Source organism: Mercenaria mercenaria, chromosome 3 (genome assembly GCF_021730395.1).
Source record: "Mercenaria mercenaria strain notata chromosome 3, MADL_Memer_1, whole genome shotgun sequence".
Taxonomy (NCBI): Eukaryota; Metazoa; Mollusca; class Bivalvia; order Venerida; family Veneridae; genus Mercenaria; species Mercenaria mercenaria.
In genome coordinates this window covers 17,053,205-17,080,082 of record NC_069363.1, presented here as the reverse complement: position 1 = coordinate 17,080,082, position 26,878 = coordinate 17,053,205, and the positions used below count along the sequence as shown (strand labels likewise).

The 26,878-nt window shown below is 34.5% G+C and overlaps 1 protein-coding gene across 2 annotated transcripts in view; it reads left to right on the top strand.

Annotated features, from left to right (window-relative positions):
* The first annotated feature begins 8,144 nt into the window (after positions 1-8,144).
* The window catches only part of LOC123525361 (WD repeat-containing protein 70-like), a 36,811-nt gene continuing 18,077 nt past the window's right edge, over positions 8,145-26,878 (top strand). The window contains exons 1-6 of one of the 2 annotated variants that reach the window (XM_045304342.2): positions 8,145-8,264; positions 14,536-14,614; positions 15,944-16,042; positions 20,854-20,973; positions 23,757-23,950; positions 25,477-25,536. In XM_045304342.2, the coding sequence (XP_045160277.2) occupies positions 14,599-14,614; positions 15,944-16,042; positions 20,854-20,973; positions 23,757-23,950; positions 25,477-25,536 (489 nt within the window). In that variant the 5' untranslated portion in view covers positions 8,145-8,264; positions 14,536-14,598. Of the gene's footprint in view, positions 8,265-14,535; positions 14,615-15,941; positions 16,043-20,836; positions 20,974-23,756; positions 23,951-25,476; positions 25,537-26,878 lie in introns of those variants that run through there. The other variant, XM_045304343.2, reaches the window with a different exon arrangement.

Sequence of the window (26,878 nt, the reverse complement as noted above, 5' to 3'; positions counted from 1 at the left end):
TTTAAAACTAGAAACATTGAATACTCAGCTATTGAAATATTACATACTAAAGGGTTATGGTGATTACAGAAAAAATATAAAAAACAAATTTCAAATTTATTGACAATCAGCATGGTACATGCATTTGTATATACGAACAGACATTATGGCAATGACAGACATAATAATATAAATATATCAACATATAAACAATATATCATATAGTTTAAATGGCATTAGTATACACACTTCAAGAAGCAGTCACTTTTTCAAGAGTAGTGTTTTGTATAAAATCATGTTTAATACATATTGCTAAGTTTTCTTATTCTGAGTTGACATTAAACAATTAAATATTCATACAGAGCTAAGATGCATAACAATGATATTTGTTTTCAATACCTATATTTAGTACAAAACAACACAAAATGATATTCAGTTTAAAAAACAGGGAAAAATATCAAACAGGGAAAGCCATGTTCCAAAAACGCAGCCTCCCCAAAACGAAACTCACAGCACGCAGATGTGCACACTACCAACACACACACACACGCACACACACACACACTCGCATACAAAGCAAAACGAACAAATAAAGGAACACAGTGGGGTACCGCCTTGGAACGGTTAGTGGCAAAAACACCACTGGGGAGCTTAAACCTAAACCACATTTTGGTTACATCACTAAAAAATCGCAGGCACGTACGCACGCATTTACGCACGCACGCACACACACACACACACACACACACACACACTCACACACACACACACACACACACTTCACCACCGCAAAGAAATCAATCTTAGTCAACATAACTGATATTTACATTACTGAAAATTAATTCCCTGCAAATGTAATTCACTTATTATACCTTTACTTAATAATTAGATACTGGTCTGTTTTTATACAATGATTATCAGTACTTTTGTCTTCTACTCTTCTACCATTAACAATACACATACCGTTTTCCTTATAAAGGGTCAGCAATTTTGACCCATAACTATTGATAGAACAATCATTAGTACGGTCCGAAACTGTCTCAGGAAGATTATAAGGATCTTAGTTTAAACAGTATTTAATAAATATGTCATGTACTTGTTAGTTTCAACTCTTTTTACAGTTTTTTAGCTAGTTAAGTATGAAAATTTTGAAATTAGTTGAGAAATGCTGCTTAGTATTAAGAATGTGCTGCATGTGACCAGTTCGCGCCAATGGTCACCCGCGCGCGTCGGTGCGCCGGTCACGTGAAGAATCGCTTCGAAGCAACGATGTATTGCTGCACTTTAGCGAAGACAGATATATTCTGAGTCGTTGTTAGGTGTTCATACCAAACAGTAAGTTATTAATGGTGGGTGCACAAGGTAATTCATTTAGGAGCAATTGTCTTTCTGGTATATAAATAGGACATGATAAAAGGTAGTGATTTGTTGTTTCTACTTCACCGCATGTACAATAAGGATTATTTGATATTTATTTACGAAAAAGGTCATAATTTAGGGGAACTACAGCCTAGACGAAGACGATCGAGTATGTAGTATTTGACCAATCCTACTTCCTGATAGGTAATGCGGCGGGGGTTTGAATGCGTTGCTATTTAAGTGTTTCTTAAATATTGCTAAAGAAGGACTTGCTTTGATTTCTTCGGACAACGCGTTCCATGCACGAATTACGGATGGAATAAATGAATCTTTGTATAATTGTGTACGACAACATGATAAGTGTATATTCGTGTTATTTCTTAATTAATATCTATTTTGTGTAGAAGGAGGGTTAAGGTTACATAAGTAACTTGGGGAAATGTCATTTTTCATTTTGAAGAATAGTATACGTCTATGTTTCTTTCTTCTGCTAGATAGTGTTTCCCATTTTAAGTCGGTATACAGGTTGTTAATATTGCAGAACTTCGTCGCGCTGGTAATAATTCTCGCTGCTTCAGTTTGTATCGCTTCTAGTTCGCGTTTAAGTTCTTCAGTACAGTTATCCCAAAGGACATCACTGTACTCGAGAAGTAGTCTTATAAAAGATATATAAGCGATTGTCTGATGATGATAAATTTTATTGAGGATCTTACATGCCTGCCTGTGTAAGACGGGGTTTTCCCTACCCGAGGGACAGTGTAGAATGAAAAAACCGAGCTGTCCCGAGGGTTGGGAAAACAGCTGTCTTACATAAGCAGACATGCTAGATCATTTTTCTTGCCTATCACTTTCACAAACTCCAACATAATGTTACTTCCTCTTATCGGTACAGTAGACAATATTCCTGCGCGGAGGTTGTCACGTTCAGTGTTAAATAGATCCTGGCATTATAGATCTATATAATAATGACGTCATAATCGTGTCAGTACTATGTGACGTCGTCAATTATATAATCCAAAAGATTTCCTACGATTGAATTCAGATCACTGGCCAGGTAAAAGTCAGCAAGGTCACTATACTGGTGAATGCAAGTATTCGAGCAACTACATACAGGTATTATTTAATTTAAACCGTATAACACCTTTTTCATCGTCACTGAGAGGCTCTATGCAATTTTCAGATAATCTTTGAATTTTTTTATTTAAACCGTATAACACCTTTTTCATCGTCACTGAGAGGCTCTATGCAATTTTCAGATAATCTTTGAATTTTTTTTATTTAAACCGTATAACACCTTTTTCATCGTCACTGAGAGGCTCTATGCAATTTTCAGATAATCTTTAAATTAAACGTTGATCTTGAACATTTAAAACGTTAAAACCTTATTTTATAATACAGTCATGTTTTTAGTGGTAGTAAACATTTATACTGTGTTTATCTATAGATGTATACACTTACAGTGTGTATTATTTTAAAGGTTTATAATAACTAACTTTGTTTAAAATGTGACTGCCAACATTTTTCCGTTATGAACAAAATATATTAATTTCTTAGTGAATCCTATTTCCAGTAATACTTTTCTCTTATATTTGTCAAAGGTCTGAATATTTATTAACATAATAGAATGTTTTATTGAGTCTATTGTTTTATTACCTCCCTTTATATTTCTAACGGTAAAAGTTCATGTACAGTATAAAAAGTAGCGAGTTTCTACCCTTGTAAGTACGCCAAACGTCTGTCTGGACAACTATTACATCTGTATACAAATACTGAAAGTGGTCAATATGCAAAAAAGTCAACTAATTATCTCTTTCAACCAGTTTGGTAGGTGATGTTTAAATTCAGCTAAAAATGACTGCCACTTTAAGAATAACTAATTACACTTTACGAAACTTTTGACATTAATCGATATCTTTTACAATATCTTCATATTTTTAAAGGTACAATGTTGCTTTCTACACAATCATTAAAAAAATATGTTGTATAAAATATGTTAAAATTTCAACAAATTACTCTACTATCTGAACTCATTTTCAAAAAGTCACAAAAATACTCCTGAACGTCTAGCATATAGACACAAGAGAATTTTGTCATATGGCTTCTTCTTCTTCTATTTAAGTTTAATTAGGGTCCATCCGCACGTAAGGCACAACATAGCTTTCGCTAATTAAGAGTACGGACCCCCGGCATGTCACCAGGCATGCCGTTAAAGATGTTTTTTGAAGCCAAATGGTGAGAATTTACCTCTACGCAATTTCCGTAGAGTATATGCCAAAGATAAGTAACTTTGATGCCAAAAGTGGGTCACTGTCGCGGCCAATGAGACCTAAATGACAGCTCCCCTATGGTAGCCAATAGACAATATACAAGAAAGTGTGGTAAGCTTCGCCCTTAAAAGGGCGGTTGAGGCCGCTGGTACAAGGTGTCTCCCTTGTGCCGCTGCCCCTCCCAACTCGCCCCTCACGTTGAGCGTGAAGTTTGAGTGGCTCGGGGTCTTCTCTGCATGCCATCTAAGTACTGACAGGTCTTCTCTCTTGTCCACACATCTGTGCCACTCAGAGTGTCCCGCGAAGATCTGTCGCAACGTTCTGTTGTTGTCTTGCCATCTATCGCCATGCAGAAGTTCTATCATTGCCACCCGAGTTGAATGGAGCTGGGTGGCCGAAGCCTTTTGTTTTTAAAACAACCGAAGTTGAGTAGGTTGGCTCCCCCGGGGTAGAGTTGTTGGAAGTCTGCATGGCCCATCCTCGTCGTCCCAACCTTTGCAGGGCCACTCCCTCCGGATTAGTCAGGACACCGACAGCTGTCTTGGCTCCACTTCTGCCGATGCCCTGTGCCTTCTCCGCGACGTGTACGCTCCGGGGGGGAAGGAGAAGTTTGTCATATGGCTGTCACCCATCTACCTATTTATACCTTAGCAGACGTGAGCTTTGATTGGTGCTTTTTATAGAACGTGTTCTGACTGGTCCAAAGGGGGGGTCCCAGTTAGGTGTCTGCGCAAAATGTTTTTTGATTTTATTAATATTTTGTGGTAATATACCTACATGTATTAAGTTTTATTAACAAGTGTTATTGTTACCAGGTTTTACTTACTTCTATAGATATTCACATTTAAAGTGGATGGGGTAATCTGACATGTGACCAGCCAGGAACACAATTTCTGTTATTCTTTTAAAAATAGTTTTAACTTTTTACCTGAAACTTTCATGATAAAATGACTATGCAATGGACATTCACACAACATGTTGCATTTTAAATTGTACTGAATACTTTTTTAATCACAGAGCCACAAAGTGGTCTAATCAAATTTACTGATTTTCAATGGACGAACTTTACCAAAAAGCTAAAACATTTTTCATTAGTTGAGATATTAAGGTGTTATTTTCAGCAGATATTGTAAACTAAATAAACATTAAAATGACAGTATATCAGTGTACTCTGATTAATATTGGTAGAGTGGCACACTCTCAAACTGGCAAATATCATGTAAAAAACGACATCTTTCTCTCTGGGTATGACAAGTCTAGATTTAGCCATTTTCAAAGGGCGAAAAGTAACATTAATGTAGATATTTTCCATTTAAAAACAGATGCAGGCAATAATTTCATGGCAGAACTTTTGTTTTCAACAAAAAATTCAACAAATGCTTTCCCATATTTTCACTGAAAGGACGAGTTAAACTGTAAGGCGTTAGTGTTTGAGTAATAGCAGAATAACCTACGGCATACGCTTCGATTGGACAACAGCATAAGATAAGATAAATGCCGGTTTCCAGTCCCCGTATCAGTTGTTCCAGCCTCAATTAACAAATTTATACACCAGCGAAATTGGCTTGATTTGACAGCAATACACAGGCTAAAGAGCCATAAAACCGTGTCCGGTAGTGGAAATTAGCCCCAGGCATGTTACAGGTAAAAGTTTATCTGTACATCTTCATAGATCGCTTGCTTTTTTACGCGGTACTTGATTGGGTAGTAGAGAAAGTATTATGGTTTTTACTCTTTGGAAGTGTTACAAAATGATCATAACATTGTTGGTTTTGTTAAGTAAATCTTAAAATGAATCTGAAAATTGAAACATTATGATGGTTGTATTTTATTTTTACATTAAGGCACATTCCCCAAATTTATTAAATTGATAGATATTTATCCTTTCTTTTAATTTTACAACAATTATGAATTTGAAACTACTGTATCAATTTTACTCTTTTGGGTCCAATAACCTTACTTAAAAACTCTCATGGTTTTAAAAGTAGTTTCTCAGTAAATCTTACAAACACATCTAAAACTCGTTACTTATGAGGGGTTTTATACATAAAAATGTGTGCTGTGATGTTATAGTTTGTACAGTTAAGAGTTCATTGTCAATTGAAATCTATGATGTAAATAGTAATTGTCATAATACTTTGTTTTGTTGGAAATCTAAAAACATTTGGCCATTTTGCAAATAAATAAATCATGTTAAAACTTCAACAAATTTTTTCTCCATTATATTTGCTAAGAAATGCAGAAAAAGTTCAAAAAATATTTCTGTGTTTTTATTTATTTTATTATTAATATTTATTAGTGAACTTAGTAAATCATTTTTCTACAAATCATGTCATTTTGTACATCAATTTTGAGCAGTTTTTGATAACTTTCTTTTTAGTGAAATTACACATATTACTTTTTTTAATTAGAAGAAAGTTTTTTATAGTATGATTGAAAGAAAAGGGTAGGATGAATGAAATTTTATTCATTTGATTAAAATGTAGTATTATTATTGCTAACAATCAAATAGTTCGTTTCATTTAGATAAAGTTGATTTTCAAACCACTAGCTTCTTTATTACTGGTAGCTGGTTTTACATTGGATTGGTAGATATCAGAGCCAATATACCGAGACCTGGGTATCATACAGAAAAATGAAGTTCATACACTGTGACTGTACAATCATACATACATTGAAAAGGCTTGATGAAATGATTAAAAAATAGACTTTTCCTTAAATATATAATACATTCATGCATCCTTAAAGGTGTTTCAGGTAGCAGGAAAATGCATCTTTTCATGTGCCATATTTAAAAAAAATTCGACATCGGGAGGGATACCCCTCCCGAACCCGACCCAGGTTGGGCCCCGCCAGCAAAAAAATCCTGGACACGGGCCTGGTGTCGTTGCTATAATTTTGTTGAATTGCTGTAAACAATAGGATTTGGGTCATTTATGGACGATTTGGGTTAATTACAATGATAGCTGGATCCCAGCATCAAACATTATGTCATATACAATAGTTAAAGGGAACCAGATATTTTATAGAGCAAGTACTCGTTGTAAAATACTATGTATAAAGGGGGGGGGGGGGGTCCCAGTTAGGTGTCTGCGCAAAATGTTTTTTGATTTTATTTATACTTTGTGGTAATATTCAAAGGGTTTACCAGTCACATGTTAAGTGGCGATAATTAGATGATCAGAGATTGATCTAAAGGGATTCTGAAGCAAAAACAGCATGCGACTGTATGTGGTGATATGCTTAATTATTATGAATTAACTCGAGCTCACTTCCCTGAAGAAATATTTTACCACGTAACTTCAAACCTTTATCACAGGGCCGATTTTTGTTGGATTTGAATTAAAAAAAATGGAAAATAACAGAAAGCTGACACTTTTCTTAATCTTGTAGAGCCATAATTATGATTATTGTTTATAATGTCAGATTTCTACATACAGAAACAAACATTCTTCTTGAACGTAGGGAATGTTTCAAACGAAATTGTTGTTTAAACTCCAAAAATGAGTTTAATAAATTTAATCCAAAGAAGTATAAAATACATTTTTATAGCTCTTTGTTTAATCTTAAAACTGATGTGTGAAAAATACAATGTATTTAAATTAAAATAACAATAATTTTTTTTTAAAAAAAAAGGCCGACAACGAAGTTACATTTAGTTTTCCGAACTTTTAGATAAAACTGCAGAAAATCATCTAGGTTTAACACGCATTTAAATGGTGAAGAACAGAGCAATATCATAAACAAATATTTTCAGGCAACAGTTTACAGTTTTGACTTGCTATTTTCATTAAAATATGTCCTAATTTTTTTGTTCTAAATACTCTGAATCACCAAGGCAAATATCATGTAAAAACGACATCTTTCTCTGTGGGTAAGACAAGTCTAGATTTAGCCATTTTCAAAGGGCGAAAAGTAACATTAATGTAGATATTTTCCATTTGAAAACAGATGCAGGCAATAATTTCATGGCAGAACTTTTGTTTTCAACAAAAAAAATCAACAAATGCTTTCCCATATTTTCACTGAAAGGACGAGTTAACTGTAAGGCGTAAGAGTTTGAGTAATAGCAGAATAACCTACGGCATACGCTTCGATTGGACGACAGCATAAGATAAGATAAATGCCGGTTTCCAGTCCCCGTATCAGTTGTTCCAGATAAGATAATGTAGTTAACTGTTACAAGTATCAGATTTGAAAATATTTTGCCTAACATTACAGTTACTAAATTATCTAAATCAAAAAAAAAATTACATGGAGGATGAATCTATCGAAAAGCAGCCAAAATAATTTTGCAAAATAAAGCTAGTTTAGTAAGTTTTGGTCTATTATTATTGTTCATGAGTTCCTCAAATTTGTAAACATTAGGGTGAATTCTGTAATAAGCTGCAATGTATTTCTTTCTGTCATCATTTAAAAAATTACATTCAAATAAGTAATGAAACTCATCCGCTAGAGAATTGGAATTACACAAATGACAGAGTCTCTGATAGAACATATAGTAAAAATAACTGTAGTCTAAAGCCAGATGGAAAATCAATAGCAGTGCCTGACCTCAAGCGTCCAGACAACGTCAAGCGTTTGTTGGAAAGATAGTTTTTGGCTCTTATAAATAGTTTTTTCTGCTTAAATGCCAAATTAAGTACAAGATTCTTCTCAGTAAGCACTTTCAAATATGATATTAATGCCAATCTACAGCGTGATTCTTTAGATACATGCTAATGTGTTGTACGGAATTGCAATTATCATTAGTTTCCGCTACCTATTTTTTAGGAATAAAAGTCGGGGGTTCCGTCAAAATGCCATGCTGTATGAATAAGCTTTTAAAGCTATGTTTAAGAATGTCTGTCATAAGTGTAAAAGGTCCCAGGTTGGGTTGCCTGTCAGGGCTGATGTATTTATCACTGTTTATAGCCTTACTCATAAAAAATTTGGCTTATCGGGATGACTTATTTTATGATCTGATATTTTATAGTTGTCATCCCTCTAAGCCTTACCTGTATCTGCATTTTACTGTTAGGAAAACGAAGACATTAACAAATCATGAAAAAGTCATTAGATACTGGTCAGACTTACTTGCTTGAATAAATTAAACATTAATATTCGTGTAAAAACTTCAAAATGGGTTGAATTTAATTCATAATTTTAAATAAGAGACTTAAATCTTCAAAAATATGATGTGACAGGTGCAAGGATATATCTACCCTGACACCAGTTTCAGTAAACAACAGATTGCCGATTTCACTAAATTGTAGAAACAAAACACAAAATATACATTCATAAAATGTCAGCTGGGGGCAAGTTTATGCTTTAATATCCACATAAATTCATTTTCAGAGATGTAATTGTTATAAACACTTCGTACATGTACCAGAAAACATTCCCAACTGATTTCAATTGGGGATTTCCTAACTGAAATACGCAGAATAAGTTTGGACATGACGGAGACAGCGGCAGTCAAAGTTATCACGCTGTCCCTAAACGTCATATTATTTGGACTAATGTATTTACAGTCCATAATTTGGTGCCCAGCATAAATAACGGGTATCCTGTTGTGTCCCATTTCGTGACCATTACCTTCTATTTTCGTCATGTGCAGTACAGCTGACAAGTACTTGTTACTTTAATCACACCAAACAACAGACTGCTTAACTATTAACTGGAGAAACTGTGTTAAGTAATAAACATAAGCACAAATTACGTTTATTTTATAATAAAATAAACTAATATGCCAGACAAACGATTTTCATACTAGTATTTTTTGTAAAAGCAAGCTATAAATGAAATACAAGCACAATAGACATTATGGGAGGGAGGGCGGTTACAGACTGTTTGCTGCCAATCAAAAACCTCGAGTGGTGAGAACACTACCAATTCAATCTTATATACTCCCAAATATTTCATAAAATTCACGTGACAAAGAGCGCCAAAATATACTGGCAAAAACTGCAAACCGGACTAGTACTGAGATAAACTTCCAAGGAAGGTAATTTCGAAACGCGAATAATTTCATTTTCACAGTACATTGACTTAAAGATTCATATGAACACATAAGATAGGTAAGATAAGATAAGTTTTATTTTAAGTCGGCAAGACATATAACAAGACGACATAAGCTCTGACTGAGCTTTTTAACCGACTACATATTCACATAGAGGCTATTAGTCATGAACATGCATGAGTCCAAGATGGCGGTGCCCTACTGTTAATCCGATTCCTTTGATAGCACCCTTGTATCCATGCTCATTTAAATTAAAAGTGTGAAATGTCAACATTAGTGTTCCTTCTTTTGAGAAGGAACAATAAAAGTAACTGAAATTCAACACTTGTTTTCATCTTTCATCACTCTTGACATTCTCTATATGTTTTTGGTGGAAAATTGAAAAAATCTTGTAGAAACTGGTTGTCCAGATTATGGATGATCTACTTAGAGTGGTTAAATTATTCTAATTCATCAAAATGATGTGGCCACCAGAGCTAAAAATAGAAGAATCTTCAAACAACAACCCCTCCTAAATAATTTTACATAAAATGTTTCTTGGGTGACTTTCTCCCAAGAATATTAAGATTTTTCGAATTTTTAGCTCACCTGACCTGAGCACGAAGTGCTCAATGTGAGCTTTTGTGATCACCCTGTGTCCGTCGTCCATCATCAACAATTTGTCTAACACACTAGAGGTCACAATTTTGGCCCAATCTTTATGAAACTTTGTTATCCTTAATAAAATCTTGGACGAGTTCGATATTGGGTCATCTGGGATCAAAACTAGGTCACCAGGTCAAATCAAAGGAAAAGCTTGTTAACACTATAGAGGTCACAATTCTGGCCCAATCTTAATGAAACTTGATCAGAATGTTACCCTCAATAAAATCTTGGACAAGTTCAATATTGGGTCATCCGGGATCAAAAACTAGCTCACCAGGTCAAATCAAAGGAAAAGCTTGTTAACACTGTAGAGGTCACATTTATGACTGTATCTTCATGAAACTTGGTCAGAATGTTAATCTTGATGATCTTTAGAGTTTTTTTTAGATCTGGGTCATGTTGGGTCAAAAACTAGGTCACCAGGTCCAATCAAAGGAAAAACTTGTTAACAATCTAGAGGCCACATTTATGACCATATATTAATGAAACTTTTCAGAATATTAATCTCGATGATCTTTAGGTAGAATTCAAATCTAGGTCAGGTGGGATTGAAAACTAGGTCACCAGGTCAGATCAAAGGAAAAGCTAGTTAACACTCTAGAGGCCACATTTATGACCATATCTGAATGCAACTTGGTCAGAATGTTAATCTTGATGATTTATAGGTGAATTTCAAATCTGGGTCATGTGGGGTCAAAAAATAGGTCACTAGGTCAAATCAGAGGAAAAGTTTGGTAACACTCTAGAGGCCACATTTATGGCAATATCTCTATGAAACTTGATCAGAATGTTTATCTTGATGATCTTTAGGTTAAGATCAAATCTGGGTCAAGTTGGGTCAAAAACTAGGTCACCAGGTCAAAAAAATCAAAGGAAAAGCTTGTTAACACTCTAGAGGCTACATTTATGACTGTATCTTAATGAAACTTGGTCAGAATGTTACTCTTTAGGATCTTTAGGTCAAGTTCAAATCTGGGTCAAGTGGGGTCAAAAACTAGGTCACCGGGTCAAATCAAAGGAAAAGCTTGTTAACACTCTAGAGGTCACAATTTTGGCCCAATCTTGATCAATCTTGGTCAGAATGTTACCCTAAATAAAATCTTGGACGAGTTCGATATTGGATCATCTGAGGTCAAAAACTAGGTCACCAGGTCAAATCAAAGGAAAAGCTCTAGAGGTCACATTCATGGCTATATCTCTATGAAACTTAATCAGAATGTTTGTCTTGATGACCTCTAGGTCAGGTTCGAATCTGGATCATGTGGAATCAAAAACTAGGTCAGCAGGTCAAAAAATCAAAGGAAAAACTTGTTAACACTCTAGAGGTCACATTTATGACTGTATCTTCATGAATCTTGGCAGAATCTTAACCTTGATGGTCTTTAGGTCAGGTTCGAATCTGGGTCATGTGGGGTCAAAACTAGGTCACTAGGTCAAATCAAAGGAAATGCTAGTTAACTCTCTAGAGGCCACATTTATAACTGTATCTTAATGAAACTTGGTCAGAATTTTAATCTTAATGATCTAAAGGTGAAGTTCAAATCTGGGTCAAGTGGGGTAAAAAACTAGGTCACCAGGTCAAATCAAAGGCAAAGATTGTTAACAATCTAGAGGCCACATTTATGATTGTATCTTCATGAAACTTGGTCAGATTATTAATCTTTATGATCTTCAGGTCAAGTTCGAATCTGGGTCATGTGGGGTCAAAAACTAGGTCACTAGGTCAAATCAAAGGAAAAGCTAGAGAACACTTTATAGGCCACATTTATGACCATATCTTAATGAAACTTGGTAAGAATGTTAATCTTGATGATCTGATCTTTAGGTCCATAGATCAGGTGAGCGATACAGGGCCTTCAGGGCCCTCTTATTCAAAGAACATGGCTGCTAGGATTTGTGGTAAATTTTTACTAAAAAGATATGTTTGTAGTGTTGTAGTGAGAAATGAAAATTTTTCTCGTCAAACAGCAGTCATGGCAAAAATGTTTGAAGACTTGTCTGACAGTATATCCCATCTGACTGAATGGAAACTCATCTGATCCAAAACATACGGTAAAGAGTAAACAAAAACAATTAGATATTAATTAGGTAGATGAAAAATGTGAAAAATGAACATGTGCGTAAGAAAACTGCATTGTAAGAAAGACTTCTGCAGTATTTATGAACTCATATTTAATGTTAATAGTGTAAAAAATTCCAATCCGGACAAGACTATAAACAATCTCATTATAAATGAAGAAAAACCAGAAACTAGTGCTGACAAGATTAACAACAAAATAGGACATAGAAATTCTTTAGAGTCTACAAATACTGTTGATAACCACAAATTTGATAAAAATTGCCTAAACTTCATGCATCTAAACATACACTATCTGTATCCAAAATTGAATGAATTTAAGTTTTTAGTGGATAAGCGTTGATATTTTTGGTCTGGGTGAAACTTATCTTAGTGATGCCTTGTCAGATAATGAATTACATATAGATAACTATAAAGTTTTTCTTCGCTATAGGGGATCAAATGGCATGGAATAGTTTTATATGTTAAAGACCTGCTCCAGTCCTACCTTTTAACCTTAAATTGTCACTGAAAAAGCATGAGAATCCCGACTATGAACAGTGATGCCTGTCAAAATAGAGTCTATTTTATAAAAAAATCTATATAAAATACCTGTGGTTTTGCGTGCTAAAGTGTGGCGCGTGGCCGTTAACTGTTACCTATTGTAATCATGGGTTGCATACACACAATAGAATTTGAATAGCTGCGGAGCAGGGCTTTAAGTCCAATTTGCCATATGAATTAAGAACTGATATTGAAGCAAATATTATTGAGTCTGTTTGGTTAGAACTAAAATTTGGTAGACAAAAATGTGTTTCTGTGCTCTTGAATCTTACCGTAATAACTCTGTTATTTATGTTGAGAATTTGCTGAAAATTGGATATAATGGATATGAATGTACTTCGCATCTTTCTGCACTTCTATTTTGCTGTATCTTCAGTGATTGAATGGCTTGCATCCAGTGAAATTTTTGATAATTTTCTTAATGAATTTACATCAGACATTACCTGTCGTTCACTTGTAAAAGTATACCTACACTAGATTATTGGATATACAGTATGGAACAATAGGGGATTAGGGAAGCAAGACCCTGCGGCACATAGGATTATAAAGTTACACAATATAGCCTGTAAAAAGAAAACACACAGAAGTAAACAAGGTGGTAAAAGTAAAGTAATTCCTAAACAAAATGGTGTGAACTTTAAAAATTTGATATAGCCTAAGAAATGCAATTGGTACAAAAAAATGAATGAACATGTATACTGCATTACTCTGAACTGTAGATCTGTTGTGAACAAAGATGATTTTGTGGGCCAATACCTCAGGGATGAGAAAATAGATTTCGCTCTTTTGACTGAAACTTGGTACTCGGACGAGAAACAACATCAGTTTGAAACTTCTGACTTGAACCAGAATGAATATAAATTAAGTGTTATTAATACTTACTTACTTAGTAAAAACCAACTTGCGCTGTATCATATAGGACATAAAGTTCAACACCCCGACCCTCCACATAAGACCTACTCATTTTTTGTCACACAGGTTTGACTGTACGGCAGAATTTCGCCATGACTGCAGACAGCTGACAAAATTTGAATTTTTTTCACAGGAATGTTTTTGTGTGACCCACTATGATGATTGTTTAAATTATTCTGATTTGTCAAGAACATGGTGTACTCTGTACAGTTTCCCAGTTAGTTTATTATGGGATTTTAAAATAACCTTCTGGTCAAAAACTGTTCATTTGATTTTGAAATAATTTCACAGAAATTTTCTTAGGGTGACCACCTATGTATGAAGGGTATTCATCATATTCTTATTTGTCAAAGATTGTTGCTGTCATATCTAAAAATTGTCTTCAAATGCTGTTTCCCCCTTATCCACTGGTCTGATTTTGAAGTTATTTCACCAAAATATTCTTGAGTGACTGAGTTCTACTAGAATTGTTACATGCCATTTTGATTTGGCAAAAACAAAATTAAAAAATAACATGGCTGCCAGGAGTTGGTCTAGTTTTCTGTATATGACTCTTTGGAAAACCATGAAAATATTCTCCTCTGAATCGGCAGGTCAGTTTTACAAGTTACTTGGTAGGAATATTCTGTTAAACTTGTGAGTGACCATTATAGGGCCATTATGACCCTCTTTTAATTAAAAAAAAATATAAATGAATGTATCAACAAACTGTGTTTGTAGACTTACACTCTTTGCTTTGCTTTTTTTTTCAGAGCTCAGTTTGAAGGTCTGAATTTTAAAATTCCATATAGACTTGACTGGACTTGATTTAGGAGATGGCTGAAGACCAAGGTATGTACTGTAATTATTTTCCTTTATCAGACCTTTGCTGTTAAAATGATGTTTTCTAAACGTCAGGTGCTGTATTCATTTGGTTTCAATTTCAAAATGTGTATTATAGATATGGAACAAGTAAAGAAAAACTTCAAATGTTATATTAAAAATTCCAAATTTGGTAAAAAAGGTGCGTGAAATTTGCAGACCTTTTTAATCATGGACAAAAAAAAACATATTGACTCTCGTGTATACATTTCTTCTTATACTTGAGTCCAGGAGAACCGGTTTTATTGATTAACACAAAGTTTGCCATTTATTTGTAGTTTGATTGACATTTCCATATGAAGGATCTGGGCTTTATTCTGTTTACTGATAATGTTACACCATTACTTTCAGTTTTTACCTCGTCTTGATTTTTGAAAAAAATCTACGATGTGTTGTTGTCACTTGATCGTCGGCATCAGTGTTAGCGTTAGTGAAAATTTTTGTTTAGGTCCATCTTTTCTCAAAAACTATTACTAAGAGCTACAGTTTTGAAACTTTGCACACTTGTTTATCATCATTAGCAGACTAATGTGGGCCAAGAACCATAACTCTGATATGCATTTTGTCAAAATTATGGTTCTTTTTGTATTTAGAAAATTTGATTTTCTTGGTTAAAATTTTTGTTTAGGTCCACTTTTTCGCAAAACCTATAAAAGCTACAGCTTTTAAACTTTTGTACACTTGTTTATCATCATTAGATGTGTAAGTGGGCCAAGAGCCATAACTCTTAATCTGCATTTTGTCAGAATTATGGCCCTTATTATACTTAAAACATTTGAATTTCTTGATTAAATTTTTTGTTTAGGTCCACTTTACTTGAATACTATAAGAACACTAGCTTTGAATCTTTGCAGACTTGTTTATCATTATTAGATGAGTAGTTAGTTAGAATTTCTTTTTATTTAGGTCCACTTTTCTTGAATTCTATAAGAGCGATAACTTTGAAACTTTGTACAACATTCTAATATCATTAGATTAGTATGTAGGTCAAGAACCATAACTCTCTCTTGCATTTTGTCAGAATAATGGGCCTTTTTAACTTAGAAAATCAGTATTTCTTGGTTGTTTTTGTTTAAGTTCGCTTTTCTTGTATACTATATACATATAGCTTTGAAACTTCATACATTATCTTTGTCATCAGTTAAGATGAGTAAGAAGGCCAAGAACCATTTCTCTTTTCTTACATATTATCCAGCACTTGCAGACGAGGTATGGCACCTTCAGGCAGTGCTCTTGTTTTAAAAATGCAGAACTACCTTAATTTAAACAACAGGTCATAAATTATGCTTTTATTTTTAGAAAAAGGTCTATCAAAGAAAGCACGTCAATTTGATTTTATGGCGATGTTTGAAGAGGCTAGAAAAACTGCCATAGAAAGGACAACTACTGGAAAAGAAGGTATCTGTATTGAAGGAACAGGTGTCCAGATTTGTGTTAAAAATATACATTGTAATGTAATGAAATATAGGCATGCAGGGCAGGGCTGGGAGGTAGGCTAGGTAGGAAGGCTAGGCTGTTATTAGCTCGACTATTCAAAGAATAGTCTAGCAATTCTACTCATCCTGGCGTCGGTGTCACACCTTGGTTAAAGTTTTGCATGCAAGTACATATGGCTGTTATTTAAAGGCATATAGCTTTGAAACTTATTTTTTCTTTTTCTAGGTCAATTACCAACTTCACTGGGTCAAGTCCCATAACTCTGGCTATTTTGGCCAAATTATGCCCCCTTTTGGACTTCGAAAATCCTGGTTAAAGTTTTGCGTGCAAATACATATAGCTATTACTTAAAGGCATATAGCTTTGAAACTTACTTTTTCTTTTTCTATATCAATTACCAACCTCACTGGGTCAAGTCCCATAACTCTGATAAGTATTATGGGAAAATTATGCCCCCTTTTGGCCTTAGAAAATTCTGGTTAATGTTTTGCATGCAAGTTACTATCTGCAAAACAAATGCAGATATTAAATCGAAACTTCACATGTGCCTTCAGGGTCATGAAACTAGTTAATTGCATCAAGTCCCATAACTCTGACATGCATTTTGGCCAACTTATTTCCCCTTTTGATTTTAAAACTTCTGGTTAATGTTTTGCATGCAAGTTACTGTCTCCAGAACTATTGCAGATACTGAATTGAAACTCTATACATATTTATGCCCCCCTTCGAAGAAAGAGGGGTATATTGTTTTGCCGATGTCGGTCGGTCGGTCGGTCGGTCGGTCGGTCGGTTGGTCGGTCTGTATGTAGACCAATCCATTTCCGGATGATAACTCAAGAACGCTTGGGCCTAGGCTCATGAAAGTTGATAGGAAGGTTGATCATCACCTGCAGATGACCCCTATTGATTTTGAGATGTGTATGTCAAAGGTCAAGGTCACAGTGACCCTGAACAGTTAAACGGTTTCTGGATGATAACTCAAGAAAGCTTGGGCCTAGGATCATGAAAGTTGATAGGGGGGTTGGTCATGACCAGCAGATGACCCCTATTGATTTTTAGGTCAGTTGGTCAAAGGTCAAGGTCACAGTGACCAGGAACAGTAAAACGGTTTCCGGGCGATAACTCAAGAATGCTTGGGCCTAGGATCAGGAAAATTGATCATGACCAACAGATGACCCCTATTGATTTTGAGGTCATTTGGTCAAAGTTCAAGGTCAGATTGGCCAGGAACAGTTAAACGGTTTCTGGACAATAACTTGAGAACTCTTCGGCCAAGGGTCATGAAAGATGATAGAGAGGTTCATCATGACCAGCAGATGACCCCTATTGATCTTAAGGTCAGTAGGTCAAAGGTCAAGGTTACAGTGACCCGGAACGTTTAAACCATTTCCAGACAATAACTTCAGAATGCTTGGACCTAGGATCATGGAACTTGATAGGGAGGTTGGTCATGACCTGTAGATGACCCCTATAGATTTTGAGGTCTGTAGGCTAAAGGTCAAGGTCACATTGACCAAGAACAGTTAAACCCTTTCCGGATGATACCATGAGAACGCTTGGGCCTAGGATCACTAAACTTAATAGGGAGGTTGATCATGACCAGCAGATGACCCCTGTTGATTTTGAGGTCAGTAGGTCAAAGGTCAATGTCACATTGAACCAGAACAGTAGAACTTTTGTTTACAGTGAGCAAATAATCTCAGTTCCTTGTGCAATTACTGAATGCATCAAGGGGGGCATTTCTTGTTCGACGAGCTCTTGTTTAACATTTAGGATAATATTCGAGCACTGGCTGTCTTAGGGCAGCCCTTGTTTTTGTTACCTTAGTAACACAGATGCATGGCAATGTCAAATTTCATTATGTGACATCATTTTTAATTTTTTTTTGTTTTTCCATTTGATTAGCTCACCTGAGCCATTGTGATCACTCACCGTCCGGCATCCGTCTGTCCGGCGTCCGGCCGTCCCTACTTTCCTTTAAACAACATCTCCTACTAAACCACCAGTTCAATTTTGATGAAACTTCACAGGAATGATCCTTGGAAAATTTCAAAATTGTTCAAACAATTGAATTCCACACAGAACTCTGGTTGCCATGGCAACCAAAAGGAAAAACTTAAAAGATCTTCTTGTCCTAAACCGCAAGGCATAGAGCCTAGGTATTTGTCATCATTTAATGGTCCTCTATGAAGTTTGTTCAAATTATGCCCCTGGGGTGAAAAGAGGCCCCGTGGGGGGGGGGTCCCAAATTTTACAAAGACTTATATAGGAAAAAAACTTTAAAAATCTTTTTGTCTGAAAACACAAGACATAGGCCTTTGATATTTAGTATGTAGCATTGCCTTGTGGTCCTCTACCAAGATTGTTCAAATTATAACCCTGGGGTGAAAAGAGGCCCTGCCCCAGGGGTCCCAAGTTTTACATAGACTTATATAGGAAAAAATCTTTAAAAATCTTCTTGCCTGAAACTGCAAGGCCTAGGCTTTTGATATTTGGTGTGTTACATTGCCTAGTGGTCCTCTACCAAAATTGTTCAAATTGACCTACTGACCTACTTTCTTGTTTTTTAAGATACAGCCTTGAAATTTGGATGACATGTACATTTTTTACACCGATCTTAAAACTGACTTTCAGTGACCATGAATGTGACCTACTGATCTAATTTCTTATATTTTAGCATCAGTTTGACATTTGAAACATGTAGCTCATACAGCAAAAAAAATTTGGACCCCATGTATAATATTTGATTCAGATTTCAATACTCATATTGAATAGTATTAATTGTGCCCTACATGTACTGACCTACTTTCTTGTTTCTAAATTTACAGCATAGAAATTTGGATCACTTGTATAATTTTTGATACAGATTACAATACTCATCTTGAAAAGTCTTAATCTTGACCTACTGACCTACTTTCTTGATATTGAAGGTACAACATAGATGGACCACATGTATATTGTATAACTTTTGATACAGATTTCAATACTCATATTTAATATTTTTAACCCTGACATACTGGCCTACTTTCTTGCTTTTGAAGCTACAGCAAAGAGATTTTGACCACCTGTATAGTTTTTTAACAGATTTCCGAAGTTATCTTGAATATATTTTACCATGACCTACTCACTTAGTTTTTTAGCTCGACTTTACGAAGAAAATGTAGAGCTATTGCACTCGCCCTGGTGTCGGCGTCGGCATCGCCGTTGGTTAAAGTTTTTGATAAAGTCAAATATCTCTGTTACTGTCAAAGCTATTGACCTGAAACTTGAAATAGATATTTACTATCAAAGTCTACACCAGGAGAAACAATCCCCATAACTCTGATTTGAATTTTGACAGAATTATGCCCCTTTTTAACTTAATATTTTTGGTTAAAGTTCTTGATAAAGTCAAATGTCTCTGTTACTGTCAAAGCTATTGGCTTGACACTTAAAATACGTATTTACCATCAAAGTCTACACCAGGAGAAACAATCCCCATAACTCTGATTTGAATTTTGACAGAATTATGCCCGTTTTTAACTTAGAATATTTTGTTAAAATTTTTGATAAAGTCAAATATCTCTGTTACTATTAAAGCTTTTGACTTGAAACTCAAAATAGTTATTTACTATCAAAGTCTACACCAGGAGACACAATTCCCATAACTCTGATTTTAATTTTGACAGAATTATGCCCCTTTTCAACTTAGAATTTTTAAAAAAATTTTTTGATAAAGTCAAATATCTCTGTTGCTATTAAAGATTTTGACTTGAAACTCAAAATAGTTATTTTCTATCAGAGTCTACACCAGGAGACACAATTCCCATAATTTTGACAGAATTATGTCCCTTTTTATCTTGGAATTTTTTTTACTGGCAAAGCTCTAATTCAGAGTCAAGCACTGAGAATAGTCGGGCGTGCTGTCTTACGGACAGCTCTTGTTTGTTTTTGAAGCTATAGCAAAGAAATTTGTTCAAGCAAGCAACTAAACTCAGGTGAGCGATATAGGGCCATCATGGCCCTCTTGTTTTATTCTTATCCAGTGTTCACCATACCAAGTCAAAAACAATATGGTCATATTATTTTGGTCAAGTTGGATTACCAGTTGGATAGCCTTTTTGCTCTCAAGTTATGGCCCTTGATTGGACAAAATGTAGGAAATTGACAACTGGTCTGCTCAATAAGTAGTAGAGTATTTTAAAATCAAAAGTAATTTGCTGTGACAGGCATTGTGACAATTTGCAACTTTTGTTTGTTTAAAAAAAAAAAAAAATAAAATTACATATTATTGCGCTACATACATTTTGACTGACCTCTCCATCAAAAATATGTGCTTGAAGTTATAAATTACATTAGAACATAAAATTAAGAGCATGGTCAGTCAGAGATTTCTACATTGATATTTTAAATATATTTTAAATCATCATGTAAGTGCCATTTATTATTCCCTTCTTTCAAGAAAACTTTATGTGGCTGACATTGCCTGGTTTCCTGTGTTTTCATCCATATAGATAAAATGATTTCTGATCAAGAAAACTTTTGCCTATCATGTTCAAACTTTAGAGAACGATTACTTGTGGTCAGTGACTCGTATTATATTGAGGTTGGAGGATAAGTAGGTGACTTATCTCAGATCAGTAGTAGAACTTCAGATCGAAAATTTCATAATCATTTACCTCCAATAATGGCTTTGTTGAAAGTTGAAGGCAAACTGTCAAGCTTTCCTTTCGATTCAGTGAGTCACAGCAGTTTTTTTTTTTTTTTTTCAAAAAGTTGTTGTTACTTGACAGATGAGGATACAGAAACAACAGTTGACAGAATTAACAGACAGAATGAAGCAAAGAAAGACAAACAAAGGAAAGAAGAGAGCTCAAGTAGTGGAAGTGACTCAGATAGTGATTCCTCTTCTGGTAAAACATTGTTTTCCTTGCAGTGATTGATTCATGATTTGAGTGAAAGATTAAAAAACAGTTTGCTGTATGAAACTATGATGTAATTGTATGGACTGAGAAGTTAGAAAAGAAATGAGTTTTAATCAAAAATGAAATATAAAGTAAAATTTCATGTGGAATGTTGAATTAGTTAATTATTTCAAAAGCATCTTGGACATTTTCATGTTCTTATCAGAATACTGTATAATCATTTAATTTTGTGGTTTTGGTAAAAACGTTAATTTCATGGGGATATGAATTTGTTGATTTAAACTTTTGAATATAAAACGAATGGGAATTTTACTTGTTTGTTTGGATTAAATTTCTTAGATTGACTCAATCACGAAATCCACGAAAATTAGTCCCCCGCAAATATTAATGATTTCACAGTATTGTTTTTGATTTGGCTGTACTTTGAATATAGGGGACTCCATGTCAGGTTGGTGAAGGTTGTTGACATCAAATCTCTTGCTCTCACTGATGTGTGCTTGAAACCTTGCTTGGTGTGTAGAGTTATTCAGATGTTAGGAAGCTGGCTAATGGAAGGTCGGTGGTTCTACCCAGGTGACTGCCTATGATGAAGTAATGCCTGAAGGGGCACCTGGGTCTTCATCCGCCATCAGAAGCTGGAAATTCACCATGTTAATTATGTTACACAAAAATACTTTTGTCGTTGACAACAACGCCACCCAGGTCAAAATGTAGATCAGAATATGGTACAAGTTGTCTACCCTATGACTCTAAAGTATTTGCATGTGCTTTACCCGGCATATCTGATTGTACGATATGGATTCTTCAAAATAATTGCATGAATGTGTAACAATAGTGAGTACTGTCATTGGCAAGACACCAATCTGCTTTCTACAAATTGGTTCAGAAGTACATACTTAGACGTTAAGGTGCTTTTTCGACTAGTTGAACATTATGAATGTCAGGATCATTGTCTTTGTCATTACAGCATGGATTTTAAATAACTATCATGAATGTTGACACATGTAAGACGACTTTCGGCAGACCGCTCCATATAAATACCTAACTATCGGCATACATTCTTCAAATGCATGGGCATTCATCATAACAGCTTTTGTTTACTTTGCCTGGTTCACATCATTTTAAATAACACTTTAGAAGGACATGTAAATCTAGATTTTGTTCCTACTTAAAACATTTCATCACAGTATGTAAATAACAGTTGAGCGCACTTGGAAACACAGCATTGGCGAGATCCAGACCAGCCTGCACATCCACGCAGTCTGGTCTGGATCCAAGCTGGCAGCAAATGCAATATGTTGGTTTTCTCATGGTGAGGCTCAATTTAACCTAGGCTTATTGTGTACCATTCAATGCATGTGTACGTTCAATGTGGGAGAATTAATGCCTACAGTGCTCTGTTACATAAAGCATCCAGACGATTCAGATTTTGTTTACGCTAGTAAAAAGTCATTGCATGTGTTTCTATAATTTCATATACGTTTTTATACACTTAAAAATTATCACACATGAGTATATGCATTATTTCAAAGCGTAATTTATGCTAATACGCGTCTTATCTGGAGCCCTGTAAAAATAAAAAAACAACCTGTAAATTACTGTTGTTGTATGTTGTATCTGTCTATATGATTACCAGTTTCAGGAATTATAGGTTTGCAATTTTCCATCTTTCATTTGATTGTTATTCAATCCACTTGTAGGTCAGTGATTAGCCAGACTTTTCTCCAGTCAACTCTGTTGTTCAGCCATCCATCAGAGGATTTTAATATTTGCTGCAAATGTTCTCCATAATGAGTGGGGTTTTTTTTGCACAAATTTCAAAGATAGAAGTACCACTAATGTCAAAGTTATCATGGTAATAACAGGTTTGGTTTTGTGTCCTGTCCATAATGCTGCCATACATAAAAGGATTGTAAAATTACTTGGCACCAATGCTCCCATAATGAGACAATGTGTCATGTACGAAACCCTGTTCCCTAACTTAAATGTCAAGGTCACAGTCAGAATGTCTTTTTTTTAATCTGTCTGCTCCATAGCTCAGCCTGCCGTCAAGGGATTTTAATGTTACTTTGCACAAATGTTTCTCGAATAATGATTAAGTAAAGACTATTTGAAGAGGCGTTGCAGTCAGGTAAATAAATCTTCCAAGGGAGCCTCTTCATAATTACATACATTATTTACAACCAAAAAGGAAAAGTAAATTAATAAGTAATGACATTATCAACAAGTTAGTGACAACTACCAGATAATACACATTATGTACAACACAGATACCACATCATTAACAGATATGTGACAATTACAAGAAAAGATTAGACCAGAAAAGAAAAGTAATATAGTTTAGTTATTAAAGTCAAAATCATATCAATAACATTATATAGTTTTAAAGTTAAAATATGAGTACATAGACACATACAAGAATACAAATTATGTACAGAAAAAAGTAAAGCTGCATGGTATGTCCTTCTGATAGAAATGTATATACTGATATATAGCTAAGACAACATCTATACCTGTCACCCTATCCAGTATGATAGATTTCAACAGTCAATTTATTTTTAAGACCAGAATAGTCAAACATTTTCCTATAAAATTCTTTGTGAGCTTGATTATTCAGCTAGGGGTATGAGTGTTGCAAGTGACAAGTCATTTTTACAATTTGGTCATAGTGATCTTAGGAACAGGACAAGCCATCATGGGGTAGAGGTGGGTGACATCGGCTTGTTATGTGCTATATATATATTAAATTTTCTTTTCTTTTTTTTTTTCAGATGAAGAAATGATAGGACCACCTATGCCTTCGTCCATGAAGAGTGGTAACAAAGAGGATGAAAATGATAAAATGATAGGACCTCCTCTACCTCCAGGTTTGGGGAGTTTAGACAAAAGGAAGAGAACCAAGCCAGGACAGTCTAAAGATGAGGAGGAGGATGAAGATAGTGATGATGATGATAATGATGATGATGTAAGTATATTTTTTTAAAGGATTATGCCTATATGTATATCTAAAACTATGTACTGTTTTTCTAAATGAAAGCAAAAAAAAAAAAAAAAAAGAAAAAAAAAGCAAGTCACAGAATTTTGGGATGGTGCTGATTCTGTGAAAATGGGAGAAACTATGCCATAAATTGCAGACGTGGGGAAAAAGGAAAGGAAACATCCTGGTCCTAATTTCACAAAAAATCTTAAGTAAGCTGTTATTTCAAAATTATTTTGTTTTTGTCAAAAATATGGCCACCAGGGGATGTGGCTACTTTTTCCTTGTATGTATTTATTGGAAACTTTAAAAATATTCTTGTCTGAAACAGCAGGCCCAATTTTAAAATAATATTACACAAATGTTTCTTGGGTGACCCTTTACGAAGATTGTAGAAATTATTTTGTTTCATCAAAAAGCATTGCCACCAAGAGGTGTGGTCACTTATCAGCTCGACTTTTCGATTAAAAGTAGAGCTGTTGCACTCGCCCCAGCGTCGGCATCATCGTTGGTTAAAGTTTTTGATAAAGTCGAATATCTCTGTTACTATGAAAGCCATTGACTTGAAACTTAAAATAATTATTTACTATCAAAGTTTACACCAGGAGAAACAATCCCCATAACTCTGGTTTGAATTTTGATGGAGTTATGCCCCTTTTTGACTTAGAATTTTTGGTTCAAGTTTATTATAAAGTCAAATATCTCTGTTACTATCAAAGCTATTGACTTGAAACTTAAAATAGTTTTTTTACTATCAAAGTCTACATCAGGAGAAATAATCCCCATAACAGTGATTTACATTTTGACAGAGTTATGCCCCTTTTTAACTTAGAAGTTATGGTAAAAGTTTTTGATAAAGTCCAATATCTCTGTTACTGTCAAAGTTTTTGACTTGAAACTTAAAATAGTTATTTACTACAAAGTCTACACCAGGAGAAACAATCCCCATAACCCTGTTTGAATTTTGACAGAGTTATGCCCCTTTTTAATTTAGAATTGTTTGGTTAAAGTTTTTACTGGCAAAGCTCTAACTCAGAGTCAGGCACTGAGAGAAGTCGAGCACGCTGTCTTACGGACAGCTCTTGTTTATGTAGTAGAAACTTTAAAAATCATCATGTTTGATATTATCACATCACATCATTTCCCCAGTGTCTATCAACGACACACCTCCCCCTCTCCCTCACCCCCACCACCACCACAAAAAAAAACATACACATTACCTGCCTTTATTTAATTAGTAGAAACTTTTAACTGTTCAAGCAAGCAACTAAACTCAGATGAGCAATACAGGGCCATCATGGCCTTCTTTACCAGCTTTATGAGTGTAATAAAACATTGAAAATGCTGAATATATCTTTTACCATGTAGTTTTTTTAACATTTCAAGAACATATCAGATTTGCTTCGCCTTGAAGAGGGAGCTCTTGAAATTTCAGCAATTTGATTTGAAAATAGTGATGTTGAATAGGTCAGTCAAGTGGATCCCTAATTTTAGTGACAACACTTCCATTTCAGTCACCTTTGAAGAAAATTCCATCCAGCTTGCAAATAACTATAGATCATGGGAAGAAAACAGTAAGTGAAATAATAAATTAACATTTATAATGCAAGTCTTATTATACAAAATAAAATACTGCCAAATTAGTATACAGTTGTATTTCATTTTGTTCCCATCTTCATCCGTCAGAGTTTGTTATAGTGGTTTCAGGCTGTCTAGCGTCCCTAAAATTCCTACTTTTTCCTATTTTTTTTCAATTTGGCTAAAATTCCTATTTTTTTTTAAAAATCAAAGGAAATTCCTAAAAAGGCCCTATTTTTTCACAAAAATTCCTAATTTTTTAACTTTTTTGCAATGATCAAAAAGAGAAAATGTTTTAAATGCTGTTTGAAAGTTCTTCTAATTCAGAAAAAAACAGTTTAGCACAGTTCAAAGCAGTTTACCAGTGGTAGACGTCTTTTCTGTAAATAAAGCACTATTTGTAAGTTACTTTTATGTCAATCACATAAAAGTAAGCACATTACATTGTCTTTAAAGTCCATATTTTAATTTGAAAATTCCTAAATTTAGCCCTAAAATTTCCTTAAAATTGTACCAAATTCCTAATTTTAGCCCTATTTTTTTGTACAAATTGCCCTAAAATTAGCCCTAATTTTTTGTCAGGGTATGCTAGACAGCCTGTGGTTTCAGCCGATGAATATTTTCCTATATTCAGCCTGCTGAAAATTCAAGCAGCGTCTTAGGAAAATATTCACTAATTTATAATCAGAATCCTTTTATCAGATGTTGAGAAATTTACTTTGAGAAATAAAGATATTTCTTGTAATTTGGCATTGATAATGAAGTGAGCCTGACCAGACTTTTCACAGATGATTTTGGTTGGATGATGAAAATTATTATGAAACCCGGCTGATTGGTTGAGGCCTTTAACCAGTAATGTAAAGAAAACTATAAGTACTGGCAAAATGTGCCAAAGGTTCTACCTCGGCTCCATGTTAGACATCCGATAAGTAAGAGTGTCTGCTGGTGAAATAGAGGAGCTTGTTCAATAGTTTTAATGATATTTGAAAATAGACTTGTATTCATGATTAACAGATAATTGTTTTTTTATATTGGGTAAAAACATAAAAGGATTTTAAAAATCTAACCTTTTTAATGGCATTTAACATTCAAGCCCTTAGAAAATAAATGGATAGTATGTATATTTTCTTTTGATTAAAGAGCAGTGAAATCAGAAAATGAGGTGTTACAGAAATATTGTTCTTATCATTTTACAGTAGAACAGTGATTGCTTGAAGTTGCAAAGGGATAAGCAAAATGCTTATGTTACCCAGAAATTCTAAAGATCAAAACATAGAGAATACCATTAGATAATTCAATTTTGTGGGCACAAGATTTTGTTGTTCTGGACAAAATAGC